Source organism: Monodelphis domestica, chromosome 2 (genome assembly GCF_027887165.1).
Source record: "Monodelphis domestica isolate mMonDom1 chromosome 2, mMonDom1.pri, whole genome shotgun sequence".
NCBI lineage: Eukaryota > Metazoa > Chordata > Mammalia > Didelphimorphia > Didelphidae > Monodelphis > Monodelphis domestica.
This window is the reverse complement of record NC_077228.1, coordinates 299,472,632-299,486,897: the sequence shown is the minus strand read 5'-3', so window position 1 is coordinate 299,486,897 and position 14,266 is coordinate 299,472,632. Positions and strand designations below refer to the sequence as shown.

Sequence of the window (14,266 nt, the reverse complement as noted above, 5' to 3'; positions counted from 1 at the left end):
CTTCCTTCCTTCCCTCCTTCCCTCCTTCCTTCCCTCCTTCCTTCCCTCCTTCCCTCCTTCCTTCCTTCCTTCCTTCCTTCCTTCCTTCCTTCCTTCCTTCCTTCCTTCCTTCCTTCCTTCCTTCCTTCCTTCCTTCCTTCCTTCCTTCCTTCCTTCCTTCCCTCCTTCCTTCCTTCCTTCCTTCCCTCCTTCCCTCCTTCCTTCCCTCCTTCCTTCCCTCCTTCCCTCCTTCCTTCCTTCCTTCCTTCCTTCCTTCCTTCCTTCCTTCCTTCCTTCCTTCCTTCCTTCCTTCCTTCCTTCCTTCCTTCCTTCCTTCCTTCCTTCCTTCCTTCCTTCCTTCCTTCCTTCCTTCCTTCCTTCCTTCCTTCCTTCCTTCCTTCCTTCCTTTCCTCCCTCCCTCCCTCCTTCCTTCCTTCCTTCCTTCCTTCCTTCCTTCCTTCCTTCCTTCCTTCCTTCCTTCCTTCCTTCCTTCCTTCCTTCCTTCTTCCTTCCTTCCTTCCTTCCTTCCTTCCTTCCTTCCTTCCTTCCTTCCTTCCTTCCTTCTTTCCTTCCTTCCTTCCTTCCTTCCTTCCTTCCTTCCTTCCTTCCTTCCTTCCTTCCTTCCTTCCTTCCTTCCTTCCTTCCCTCCCTCCTTCCTTCCTTCCTTCCTCCCTTCCTTCCTTCCTTCCTTCTTCCTTTTTTTTTGAGAGAAGAAATATTTCAGAGGTCCTAGAACTACTTTTTGAAGGCTGAGCTTAGATAGAAAATAGAAGGAGGAGGAAGTTCCAGGAAGCACTAAAAGAAACTAATGCTAAGACAAAACCCTTCAAAAACTTTTTATGAACTTAATTTCATAATTTATCCCCTCCTTTTCCTATGGAGAATATTGATAAATATTTATCATTATTTTTTCAGATAACATTTATTCCTTTGATACTTTAGTGGTTCAGTGATATATTTCATCAGTGGGAATAATCCATCCATTTTTTGTTTCATTCTCATAAGATTTGGACATTTAACTTGTGAATCTTAGAACTACTCAGACTCTACTTTAAAAGATTTGATTAGGCTATTCCTCATTTTTAACAATGGAGGTACTTGATCAGGAATGTATTGGAAACTTTTAAAATTACTACACCCTCCTCAGACAGTGCCTTAGGGGAAGATAAAGTTGCAAACTCCTGATTGAACAATGACATGTCCCTAACTCATACTTATAGTAAAGTTAGAACCTTAAGCTAGGTCTATTTTTAGATCTAATACAAAAAGGTGCTAAGTACCTATAAAGGTTAAATTAATCATTAAAAGGTCAAGCAATTTACAAAAGGCAAGCTTAACAAAAAAGGTGTGAAGTACTCAGAGGATTTAGTCTAACCAGAGAAGGTGAGAACCAAAGAAGATGAGAACTAAGAATGGGCAGTCCTGGGGAAAAGTGTCTACTGTGATTGGTAGATGTGAAAAATTAGGGGAGGTGACATAAGAGAAAATTTCTTTAAAAGGAAGGAGTAAAAGGTAATTTAGTTAGTTGGAGTTCAGAGTTGAAGGGAGGACTTATTGAATTTGAGTTGAATTGAGTTAGATGCGGAACTCAGTTCAGGAGTTCAGGAGTTCAGTGGAGGACTGGAGCTTGCTTGGAGACGATCTTGTGGTGAGTGATAAAGACTGACTCACTCTCCCTTAGGCTGAGGCCTAGGCCATTTTGGAATAGGCCCTTTTCTACTGCTTGGCTATTCTCTCTCTCTCTCTCTCTCTCTCTCTCTCTCTCTCTCTCTCTCTCTCTCTCTCTCTGTCTCCTTCCCTTAAATTCCTTCATTTATATTAATTAAAATCTCCATAAATCCCCAGCTGACTTGGGTATTTTTCATATTTGGGAATTTCCCATGGCAACCACTTATTTAGATTTTAAGTCAAAACACTAAAAATTATCTTTACCAGTTTGGCCAGAACCCTTTAGAATTTTTATCCTTTACAGTATTTAACATTTACAAACTTAAATCCTTTATGTAGAAATTTTAACATTTTCTTAGATGAAGATGAGTGCTCATTTCTCTATATTTCAGTCATTTCCTATATGTCTGATACCCCTTGAATTCCACTTGACTATTTAGCTGGTGATATCACTGATGTTACAGGAGGACTTTGGACCACTATTCAAGGGACCAATTTGGAACATGTAAGCTTGGTATTATTTGGGTCTCAGCCTTGTCCTGTCAACATCACTACCAGGAAGATAGAAAGAATCCAATGCAAAGTTCCTCCCTGGGTAAGAAGAACCCTCTTGGGTCTCCTCTTATTATCACTCACTATCATGTCACATTTAAGTCAGTAACAGAGATGATTTCAAAATTATATTAAGTCCTAGCATCTATATTCTATCTAAATCTTAGAGATGTTCTGTGACTGATTAAACACAAAATAGGGTTTAATAAATGTTTATTGGTAGATCGACAGATTAAACACTCTGATGGTTCCCACTCTATTCTTATCCTTCACTTATTATTTCACTATTGACTATGTGAGTGGTGTTAAGGTAATACTCACTTGTGAGTTCTCTTGCTTTTTGGAATTTCATAAGTTGATATTAAAATTGATATAAAAATATCCTGCAACTGACTCTTTACTTTTCCACTTACTACTCTACTTGGTGATCCCATCTATGCAGAAGTACAAAGTGAGTGCCACATCCCTTAATTGGGGACAATTCCATAGATAATCCATTATAGGGATACTCCAGGGTTCTGATCTAAGGCAATCAGTCTCCAAAGGATCATAGACCTAGAACTGGTAGAGATTTCAGAAGCCATATAATATATCTCCTTCACTTTATAGACAAGAAATTGAGGTAATTGATGAGAGAAATTCCTTATTTAGACCCAATTGTAAAAAATCATGGATAGATCTTTGATGAAGGTTAGTGCTGGATAGAACTAATATCAATCAATTAACTAACATTTATTTAAGTGATTACTATGGGCTAGACCTTCTGGTAAATACTATGGATGCAACTACAAAGAATGAGACAATTCCTACTCAACCATTTACATTTTGGTGGGATATGTTTAAGTATGATAGAAAGTGAAGGAAACATCAAAATGAAATTTCTTTTTGCATCCCAAAATTATTGTCTGTGAATTATATTTGGGTCATGACCAAGTCTGAATTTCCATTCATTTGTCATATGCCCAGAATAAAATGTATGACAACAACAACAAGAGAGTATTATTGTGTTCTACTTTTGAAGATTTCCTGTATCAGCAAGGTTAAGTAAGTTATACAAGATCATAAAATATAGTCAGCATCAAAGACAGAATTTAAACTCAGAATGCAAGGTGAACTTGAATATTCTGGACATTTTTATAGCATTGCTTGTGCAATCTTAATTTGCTCTGGAATTGGAGGTGTGAAAAACTTCCTTCTGGTCCAATACTTTCTTTCTATAACAGATCTGAAGCAAAACCCAAGGTAATGAAAATTAGTTGGACATAGTAAATGAGATTAAGATTGTATTTATCCCGATAACAGCTGACTGGAGTGAGTCAAAAGTAGATCAGATGTGTACATAATTGCCATGGAATGGGAATGTGGACTCAGAGTAGGTGGGGATCATAGAAGAATGTCCAACCTGTCCCACCAGCTGTGAATGGGAATCTTGGCTCTGCAACTGACCCTTGTCATCTACCAGTTTTTATAAAAGGGGCAGACTAGATTTCCCACCCCTAACACTTGGTGAAGGCCAGGATCAGAAATGAAGTAAATTTCCTTTGGCTTGCACCTTTGTATGTTCACACTTGAAAATCTTAGATTATCAGAAGATCCTGCCAATCTTCAATATCATTTGCACAGAATTTGCTCTTTTGGAGATTTACCGACTAAATCTGTGAAAAGAAATAGACCTTTTCTATGAGTTCATTTTTTCATGTCTTATTTTAACTTAGAGATTCATCTATTTTCCCTGACCTAAATCATGGAAATAAGATTAAATGCCAAATATAAAGCTTTTACAAAAGAACAAATTAATATAAGGTGTAGGTTGGTCCATCTCAGGAAGAGAATTGAAATGATTCCTTGTGAAAAGAGAGAGCAAGAAGTTTTATTAAACTGTAAACTCTTAGAGGGTAGACAGAGACTATAAGATTAATTCTATAGAGCATTTTAACACTAAGTTTGTAAAACATACTGTTTTTATAATATAATTGTGAAATCAAGGGGAAGGTACTTAACTTTTATAGGGATAGGAGTGGGAATAAGGAAGGGTGCAAGGACATAGCATAACCGTTTTGTGAAAGACCAAGAATATTGCCATATATTTGGAAAGGTAGTATATATCTGGAGGAGGATTATAGACATTAGAAGAAGTGATGAGAACATGGAGAATGAATGAATGAATGAATGAATGATAAAAAAAATCATTAACTCTCTTTAATGTGCACCTGTGTTAAACACTAGAGAAAAATAGTCTTTACTCTTGAAGACACAGCCAATTATTTTTTCAGTAGTGTACCACTCTGTGGAACCCCATTTGGAGTTTTTTTTTGGCAGATACTTGAGTGGTTTGCCATTTTTTTTCTCCAACTCATTTTATAGATGAGGAAAATGAGGCAAAGAGGATTAAGTGATTTGCCCAAGGTGACACAATAAGTGTCTGAGGGCAGATTTAAATTCAGGATGATGAATCTTCATGAAACTCCACCTGAGCACTCTATTCACTGTGCTCTCTAGCTGCCTTGGTTTGTAACTTATTTCCTAGGAGACAATCACAGGGTTACTATTGGTTGAGAGACAGAACTTGAACTCAATTTTTTAAAAAATGTGAATGTCATTCTATCTACCATGTCACAACTATTCATAATATCTTCCTTCCGTCTCTGTTTCTGTCTCTCTCTTTGCCTATTATTCTGTATGTCTATTTTTCTCTTACAGATAGAAACAGATTATAGGCTTTATACATCTTATAATCAGACCAATATAGTATATATTTACTCTTTTCTTTTGGCGATGTCCATGTGAGGATGTGTGTTTGTGTGTATGTGGGGAGAGTCAGACAGACTTTTTTTTTTTAATTGGCTGGCAGACAAATCAGTTTGAGCACTGATAGTGCTAAACATTGGGGATATGGAAACAAAGATCTTTTCCTCAAAGAGCTCATATTCTAATGGTGGAGACAACGTGCAAAAAAAATGCATAGATACAGGATAGAACCTGGTAAGTGGAAGAAAATCTCAGAGGGAAGATACTAGCAAGTGAGAGGAGGAGGGAGACTGGGAAACCCCTTTTAATTGATTCTACGTGTATATTACAAAAACAGTATGTTTTACAAACTTAGTGTTTACAAAGCTCTATTCTGGAGGCCCTGTAGAATTAATCCTATAGTCTCTGTCTACCCTTTAAGAGTTTACAGTTTCATAAAGCTTCCTCTTTTCTTTCCACAGGTAATCATTTCAGTTTTATTACTGAGCTGGACCAACTTACACCTTATATTAATTTGCTCTTTTGTAAGGGACTTCTATGAGTTATTTAATCTCATTTCCCTGCTTTAAGGGCAAGCAATTCCAAATAGGTGAATCTCTAATCTATCGAAGGAGAAAATCTTGAATTGGCAAAAGTAAAAGGAAAATGCAATTTTCTCACCTATATATTTTTTCCTTAAAGCTTGAAATGACAATAAAACCTCACTCAAATATTTCATTAATTTGGGATTTTGCGATAATTTGGAAAAGGCTAGCCTGAAGTTTACTTTAGCATTATCAATGAAGAAAAGGTTTGCTCTACAAATTAAGAGTAGAAACAAAATTGCCTCTGGGAGTGTTTAAATTACTGTACTTTGGAGAACAAACTGTTTCAAGCATTCCCCAACACATTAGTAGTTCCATTTACATAAAAACAATTGATATGTTAATAACAAATCATTCTTATCTATTCTTTAAAGCAGGTCCCCCAAGGATTTCTTCTAGGCCACATTTGGGTAGCTTAGTTCAATGATTATACATACAATATTTGAAACCAATTAGCATGTATTTCTTTATTTTTTCCTGCAATTTGTACCCTCTTCCTCCAAATCTTATTTAGTGAGGTTTGACAATATTTCATTTTTTTAAGATTGATTTTCAGGGGAATAGTAGCAGAATCCTTGTGAATGTGACCATCATCACCAGGAACGTGTCAGTATCTTATCCTGAGGCATTCAAATATTCTCCTTCTTTAAATCCAGTTATCCTGTCTCTGAGCAGAATCAGAAGCAACACAGCAGGTAAAAATAAATGGCACTCTAAAACATTTCTCTTGGAAGAACCTTGGTCCAGGAAAAAGACAAGAAATGGGTCCCTGGTGAATTTCAGTGAAGAAAAACAGGAATAGGGGCTTACCTGGAAATCAGGGGACCTGGTTTCTCCTCCCAGCTGGGTTATTAACTCACTATTTGATTTTGGGAAAGTTTTTTTTTTTCCTTAACCTAGGGAAAACTTCTTTATTTGATTTAAATTTCTAGGAAAATTGAAAAGTAGTCTGGTAGAAACTATGCTTAGACTAACCCCTTACACCAGACATGTCAAATATTCAGACTACAGGAAATGTACAGCCCACCACACTCCAAGGCAAAAGGCATCTCTGCCCTTAAGGAGCTCACCCTCCAATGGAGGCGACAACATGAAAATAACTGGTACATGTAAGGAATAGCAGTATAAATGGGAATTAATCTCAGAGGGAGGGCATGAGCAACAGGTGGGACTGGAAAAGACCTCTTACTGATAGTGTGATTTGAGTCTTGAAAGAAGCCATAGGGAAAACTTTGGAACTCAATTTTTCTCTTAATAAAATGAAGCTATTTTCACCTCCTATTTTTATCAGAAGGATAGGAAAGGGTATATATTGGATCTGTGAATTCATTAATAGAGGAAATGTCCCAGGTGAGAAAATTCCATCTACTGACACAGGTCTGTACCTTCTCATTTTATTTTTATTGTAGTATTTTACTTTTATAATAATATAGGTAATTATTAAATTATTCATGGGTAACTGTATTATTTTAATTATAATCTCTATTATATATAATCTCTACATATATGTAATATACACAATTTCTCTATGTAATTTTGTTATAATTAATTATTATTAATTTTCTTTCTATTACCTGTAAAAATGTTCTTCTCATATCATCTCCTTGAGGAGACAAGCAATTTGATATGGGTTACACATGTAAAACATATTTCTCTTTTATTATTCATTAATTTAGTTAATTGAATTATTATTCATAATTATAATTTAATATACTGTATGACATATAATTTAAATTAATATTTCCCTATTAGTCATGTTGCAAAAGAAAACATAGACTAAAAGAAAAAAGGCTGAAGAAAAATAAAGGATAAAAAATAATAACTTTACTATTACTTGATCTATATATTTTCCATCTGTATTCAGACTCCACTGGTTCTTTCTTGCAGGGAAGGGGGGAAGATAACATTTTTCATCATGATTTCTTTGGAATTGTCTTGGAGTATTGTATTGTTGAGAACAGCTAAGTCATTTACAGTCGATCATCATATGGTAGTTCTGTTATTGTTATTCTTTCTCATTTTAGAGAGTTTCCTAGAGCGCTGAGAAGTGCCCAGGGTCCCAGAATCAATATGTGGAAAGATTTGAACCCAAGTCTTTCTGGCTCTGAGGCCAGATTTCCACCCAAACTCATGCTGCTTTTATATTATGAGAATACTGGAGATAAAAATGATGTGACACAATGATACCATTACCTCATGTGATCACAGGATGTAGAGATGGATAGGACTGACCACTTCATCTTGCACATGAGGGCCAGAGAGATTGGGACTTTCCATTGATCACGCTGATATAGTTAGCCCATTTTAAGAAGAAGTTCTAACCTAGAGCTTCTGACTACCAGACATAATTAATTTTTCTAACCTTTATTTTCTGTCCTAGTAACAACTCTAAGAAGAGCAGCAAGGGCTAGGCAATTGGGGTTAAATGCTTTGCCCAGAGTCACACAATTAGGAAGTATCTGAAGACAGATTTCAAATCAGGACCTCATGACCCCAAGCCTGGTACTCTATCTACTGTGCCACCTAGTAGCCCCCATAATTTATTTTTAAACTTATTCTTTCTCTCATGATAAAGAAGTACCTTAATATCATTATTAGAAACATTAATTACATTGCACATTAAATCTTCCATTTAACAATCATTTATTTATTTTTTTCTTGTAAAGGAGGTTTTGTTTTTATTCAAACAATGAAAATAAAATTGTGATTGTTTAAAATCACACCAATAAAAACTGCTGGAATTTTGGGAAAAGAGCTTTAAAGAAAGACATAACGAGTCTAATAAATGCTTAACCAACTATTCCATATTGGCCTGGCAGTCATGCCAAAGTCTGTGTTTGCCTTTAAAAGGTGATACAAATTTGCTGACCTACCAAACTTTAACTGTTCACAAAATGTTCTTGACAACAAGGAATATACTTTTTTGGCAGATAACAGATTTTTTCCCTGAAATACTATTTAAATAGGAAGAAAATAATTTCATTCAACAAGACTATACATATTTGGCAACTAGGTAAACTAACATTAGATTACATTAACAATTACTTATTAAACACCTACTATGAGAAAAGCTCGGATGAAGTTCTACTGAAGTAGAGATATAGATATTAAAAAAATGATCCCTGATGAAGATGGCATAGGGGATAGAGTCAAGAAGACCTGAGTTCAAATTTGTCCTCAGACATTTACTAGCTACATGATCCTGGGTAAATCCTTTAACCCCATTGGGCCTCAGTTTCCTCATCTGTCAAAGGAGCTGGAGAAGGAAATGGCAAACCACTCCAGTATCTCTGCCAAGAAAACCCCAAATAAAGAGCTGGGCATTACTGGCACAACTGAAGAATAGCAAAAGTCCTCATGAAATTTAGACTCCAATATGTTTTAGAGGCATGTGGCCAACATACATATACATGCAGATATGTAATACATTCTGGACCTGGAATGAAGAATTGAACATAATTAGAACATGAAGGCTCCAAAATGCTATAGGAGATCCAAGGGAGGAAAGATAATTTCCCGCAGGGACTGGGGTAGTTCAGGGCACTCCATGAAGGAAGTGGTGGCCATTGAGCTGAACCCTGAAGGATGGGTAGGATTTAAAAAGGCAGGGATGGTGGGAAGGGATGTAGTGAGTGTGGGAAGAGCAGTATGGTATTCCAGGTAGAGAGAATACTGTGAGCAGTGAGTGATACAGAGGAAGGAAAATGCCAGCATTTATAAGAGGTAATGAGCAGTTCAGTTTGGTTAGAGCACAATTGGCACTAAAGGGATCAATTGGAAATTAGGCTGAAAAATGAGGGAAATGACTGATTGTAGAGATTTAGAATGCCAAGGAAAGGAGTTTGAGCATTTTAGGAGAGGTAAAAGAAAACAAGACAGCAACGGCAAAGAATGTAGATGTGACTGAGTGCCAGCTACCAAACCCTTGGTCAATAGAATACCAGATAAACAGTTTTAGAGTATATAAACAAAAGTTATTATTATGGTAGACCAACCCCGTTCCCCAAGACAAAACCCACTTCATTTCTCTGGTGTCTTTTTCATTTTTTTTCAGAATTCCACTATGCATAAATAAAAGGAGGTGTACTTTAGGTTTTAAATATTATTCAGATAGGAAAATGCATATTAAAAGTCTGTTGCTTCTGGCAACAAAAGTGGGTAGAATTCCTCCATGGAACAGAATTTTCTGAATGAGGGAGAGAGGGACTAGGGGAAGTCACCCCTTTCTGTTCTGTCCAGGGCTTGCCAACTCTGGTTAGCTTTTAATAAAATTTTTGTCCTATAATGGAAAGAATAAATATATTACATCAGTGCCTTAAAGGCACGCAGAAATGAGTTGACAGTTGACCAAAAGTCTAAAGAATTTATGTGATTAATATATACAATGCAATGTGTTATTTTCAAAGCTTAAAACTTCTATGTGAATCTTTCTGTGGTCTGGATAGGGAAATATACATTAGAAATCTCACAAAAGGCAATATTTTATAAGATGAATCATTTTTGTTTTGATGGGAGAGAGAGGGGTAGAGGGAAATGGGGTATTCATGAGGTCAAGAGGAAACCTTCATCTTAGAGGAAGATGATGGTAATAAATAACATGTAGAACATGCATCTAATAGGCTGTTCCTCATATCTGGACTATTACAGTAGCCTTCTCACTTCCCCCAGGCTTTTCCCTTTCTAACTAGCCATCATAGATGCCAAATTACTGTTCTTAAAGCATATTTTTAATCCATGCCACTGCTGTGGGGTGTAATGGGTTGAGTATAAGAATTGTAGTCAGGAGACTTGGGTTCAAATTCTATGCTGACACTACCTTTGTGATCCTAGGCAAATCATTCAGCTCCCACTCTAGGTTTTCTCATTTGCAAAATGGGTATAAATAATACCTATAATCACATTTTCATAGGGTATAAAGCAAAGTGCATTATAAATCTTTAAGCAATATGATAACTAAATGTATTTGATGTTTTAAAGTTTTCAAAGAGCTTTGTCAATCACTGTGCTAGATTCTCAGGATACAAAAAAGAAGCCGAAGATAGTCTTTTCCCTCCAAGGAGCTTACAATCTAATGGGAAAATGAGTAGACAATTATTTATATGTTTCCCTCCATCCTAATGGAATATATTCTTAGCCAAGGGGACAGATTAGATTATTCAAGAGACAAGTGATGGAAGCCAAAAGGAAAAATGAATGACTTTTACCTTTCAGTCATCTTTTTTATTTATTAGTTTCTGATCTGGTTAGACTTCCTACCAATGGCCCAAATATGTCCAACACTGGTATTAATACTTATAGTATTTATTGTGTCCTCTGGGTATATTTCATTGTAATGGAGGAAATATGTAGAACATATAGAAGATATGAAGGCAACATGGCAGCTGGAAAACTGGCCTCAAAGTCAGAAAGATCAGAGTTCATGTCCAGCATATGACACATGCAGGTTGTATATGACTCCAGACAGGTCATGTAACTACTCTACTCTGGGTAGGTTTTTCAGACTTTTTGCAGGACGGCTAATGATCTGCATTGGTGGAGGGAGTTATCCATACCAATATAATAACAAGTTTAAAACTTCCTATCTGTCTCCAAGAAAAACAAAGAGCACCCCCCCAAAAAAAAACAAAACAAAATTCCCCCTCACTGGATTTCTCATATTCCTTCAAGATTCAGTTCAAATCCTACCTCCTGCGGAGGCTTCCTACAAGCTCCCACCACAACCCAACTACTAGTTCTTTCCTCCTTCTCTGGGTGCATATAAATATACAAATACTTATACACACACAGTTGAGAATTGGATAACGGTAGACACCATATCTCACCTGTGTCTTCAAGAAACTGTAGTATATGCAGTGGCCACATCTCAGTTAAATCCACTTGACAGACAGGCTAAACCAGATTGAAAGGAACAGACAGGCTGCAAACCTATCTGTGAGTTGGGGAATGAATATCTACCCCAGGCATGTGAAGACTTCCTCTAGAGGAATGGGCTGAAGAGAACAATGTGTTCCATTGACTATGAAAGCAGCCGAAACAGTGTGGGGTGCCTAAAATTTGGCCAGACATTGAAGACACCAAGATCATCCATTGTGACCTGGGTCATAACCAATCATTTTGACTTTTGCCTTGCCATTGGACTTAGGGATTCTGGAAGAGAGAATGAGGCTGACATTTTCTGCAAGTCTGCCTCACATGCATTCAGCAAAGTCATTGGTCCTCTTAAAAAATGGACACACATACATGTTTATATCCCATCTGTATGTAGCTATTTTCTTGTTGTTTCTCCCATTAGAATGTACACTCCTTAAGAGCAGGAACTATCTTTTGCAACTCTTACTATTCTCGGTGCTTATCTCAGGGTCTAGTCAAATAATAGGTTCTTAATATGCACTCATTGAATGACATGGCACCTCTAGGTCTGCTACATATAAACGTACTTGCCTCACCAGATTTGTGCAACAACCCTATGTGGTAGAGAGTACAGATATTATCCCCATTTTATAGATGGAGAAAACTGAAGCTTAGAGAGATTAATAGCCAAATTCACGTGATTACTAAGTTGCAGAGGTGGGTTTCCCAATCGAAGGTCTCTTTGGATTCCTTGACCAGTATTATTTCCAGTATATACTGTGGAATAGTCCTAATATTGACTTTTGGGCAACAAGTGGTATAAAATACCCAAGGAAGGAAATATAGGTTAAGAAGTAGGCTGATCCTATAGTTAAATTTAAGGTTTTAGGATAATGGATGAAGAGGCTGCATATTGCCCTTGTATCCATGGACATTAAGAGATCTAATAGAAGTTTCTCTGTACAATGTACCAATAGTCTTAGGGAAGTTTTAAATCATTGAAGTTTTATTTAAGTTATTAAAGATGATTAAGTTATACACTTAGATTTTTTTGGACACCTTGTATATAGGGAAGGTCCTTTATGGAAAATTTGCGGAAAACATAGGGTGAGAAGTCAACAACCTGTACCAGTGGTACAAGGAGCAAGGACCCCCTACACTGATGAAATTCTGGATTCAGTTAAAGTATAACATGCCATATAGGATAGAATAGTCTTTTATGCATTGATTTGAAGGGCCCATTTTTCATTTTTTTATAGAATTACAGAGTTGTAGTCTAGGTAGTCAATAGAGGCCATCTTGACTACCTACCTTATTTAGCAGATGAGGAAATTCAGGTCCAAAAAGGTCATAGAGTCATAAAGTTTTATAGCTAGAAGCAACCTTACAAGTCATATAATCCAACCCTTTCATCTGATGGATTAGGAAACTAAGACACATAGAAGTGAAATGATTTGCCCAAGTACATATAGGTAGTATATAGAAGAGCTGAAATTTGAACCTAAGTCCTTTGACACCAAATCTAGTGTCAAATATTTTTGTTATGCTACATTTGTTATAGTCAGATAGTCAATAAACATTTATTAAATTGGCATATAAATGCTTTATAAATATTACCTCAGTTTATTTTATTATAAATATTATCTCATTATCCCAACAAGGTGTTATTATTATCCTCACTTTATAGTTGAGGAAACTAAGGCAAACAGAGATTCAGTTGTGGGAAGACAACAAATCCCCACTGGCTGATGAAGTGACAGTTTGAGAGATGGGGGCTGCCTTGTAGCCCCCTGAAAATAAGGTCCCCACTGATCCCCGTCTGTGACTTCTCTCTCTCCAACTTCCCTTAATAATGGACTTGTTATGATTATTTTTCTCTCCTCAATACAGGAGAAATAATATGAGAGCAAATACTTATAGGGTTAACACATATATCTCACTTTAATCCCCCTAGATTATTACCCTAAAAATATTGCATTTACAGAATTAAAGCCTAGAGATCATTACCCATTATCCCTCCTTTATCTCTCAAATGAAGACACCCTCCAAGGCCCCACACCCAACACTGGCCAAATGCTTGAGCACCATAATAAATCTTTCCTTACAGTTAACACATTCTGATGAATTTGTTGGTGGACAGAAACCAGGCAACATTGCCAGGCACTTTAAAGTAACACAAGGAAAACAGAACTTGTACATTGAGGAAAATCCCAAATCTGGTCTGCTTTAAGTTACTTTTTAACCCTGTACTTGGATACAAAATGTTTTGTTATTCATTTCCTAAGTAATTGTGATTGATTGTGAAAGCTGATCAAAAGCACAATGATCCTCCCAGAAGGTCAGGGGGTACTAACCTCCAAACTACCCTATCTATATCATTCGAGTGATCACAGAATCCTTTGTTGTAGTAACATAAGATTGTTGATTAAGTGATTTGTTAATGTGTGATATATCCAATTAAATGGAGAATATCATGGATTTAGAAAATTGATTGTATGCCAAAGAAGTATGTACTCACTAACCTATATAATAAACAAACCTCTGTGCCATAGCAGAACACTATGTGACACTTACACATGTAGGACTGAACACATAGAGCTTCTCACCCCATTATTCAACCAAAATCGCCACACCTGGACAGAGTGGACTTCAGACCCTCAGATAGAGAACACTAGATGGCTCTCAAAATTAAGTGACTCCCAGGATCATATAGCTAGAAAATATTTGAGGCTAGATTTGAATTTAGGACTGTCTGACTCTAGGTCTAGTGTGCTATCTATTCTATCATCTAGCTGTTTAGGTGCAATATCTTCCGCAAGGAACTGCAAGGAGGTCAATGAATCAGTTTCAGGCAGGATCATTTGCTATTTAGTCATTTTTTACTT

At 36.6% G+C, this 14,266-nt stretch overlaps 1 protein-coding gene across 2 annotated transcripts in view; it reads left to right on the top strand.

The window, feature by feature from the left end:
- The window catches only part of PKHD1 (PKHD1 ciliary IPT domain containing fibrocystin/polyductin), a 770,507-nt gene that overhangs the window by 118,074 nt on the left and 638,167 nt on the right, over positions 1–14,266 (top strand). For both annotated transcript variants that reach the window (XM_007484081.2, XM_016431130.2), the window contains exons 28-29: positions 2,112–2,242; positions 6,076–6,226. In XM_007484081.2, coding sequence (XP_007484143.2) covers positions 2,112–2,242; positions 6,076–6,226 — 282 coding nt within the window. The remainder of the gene's footprint in view (positions 1–2,111; positions 2,243–6,075; positions 6,227–14,266) is intronic.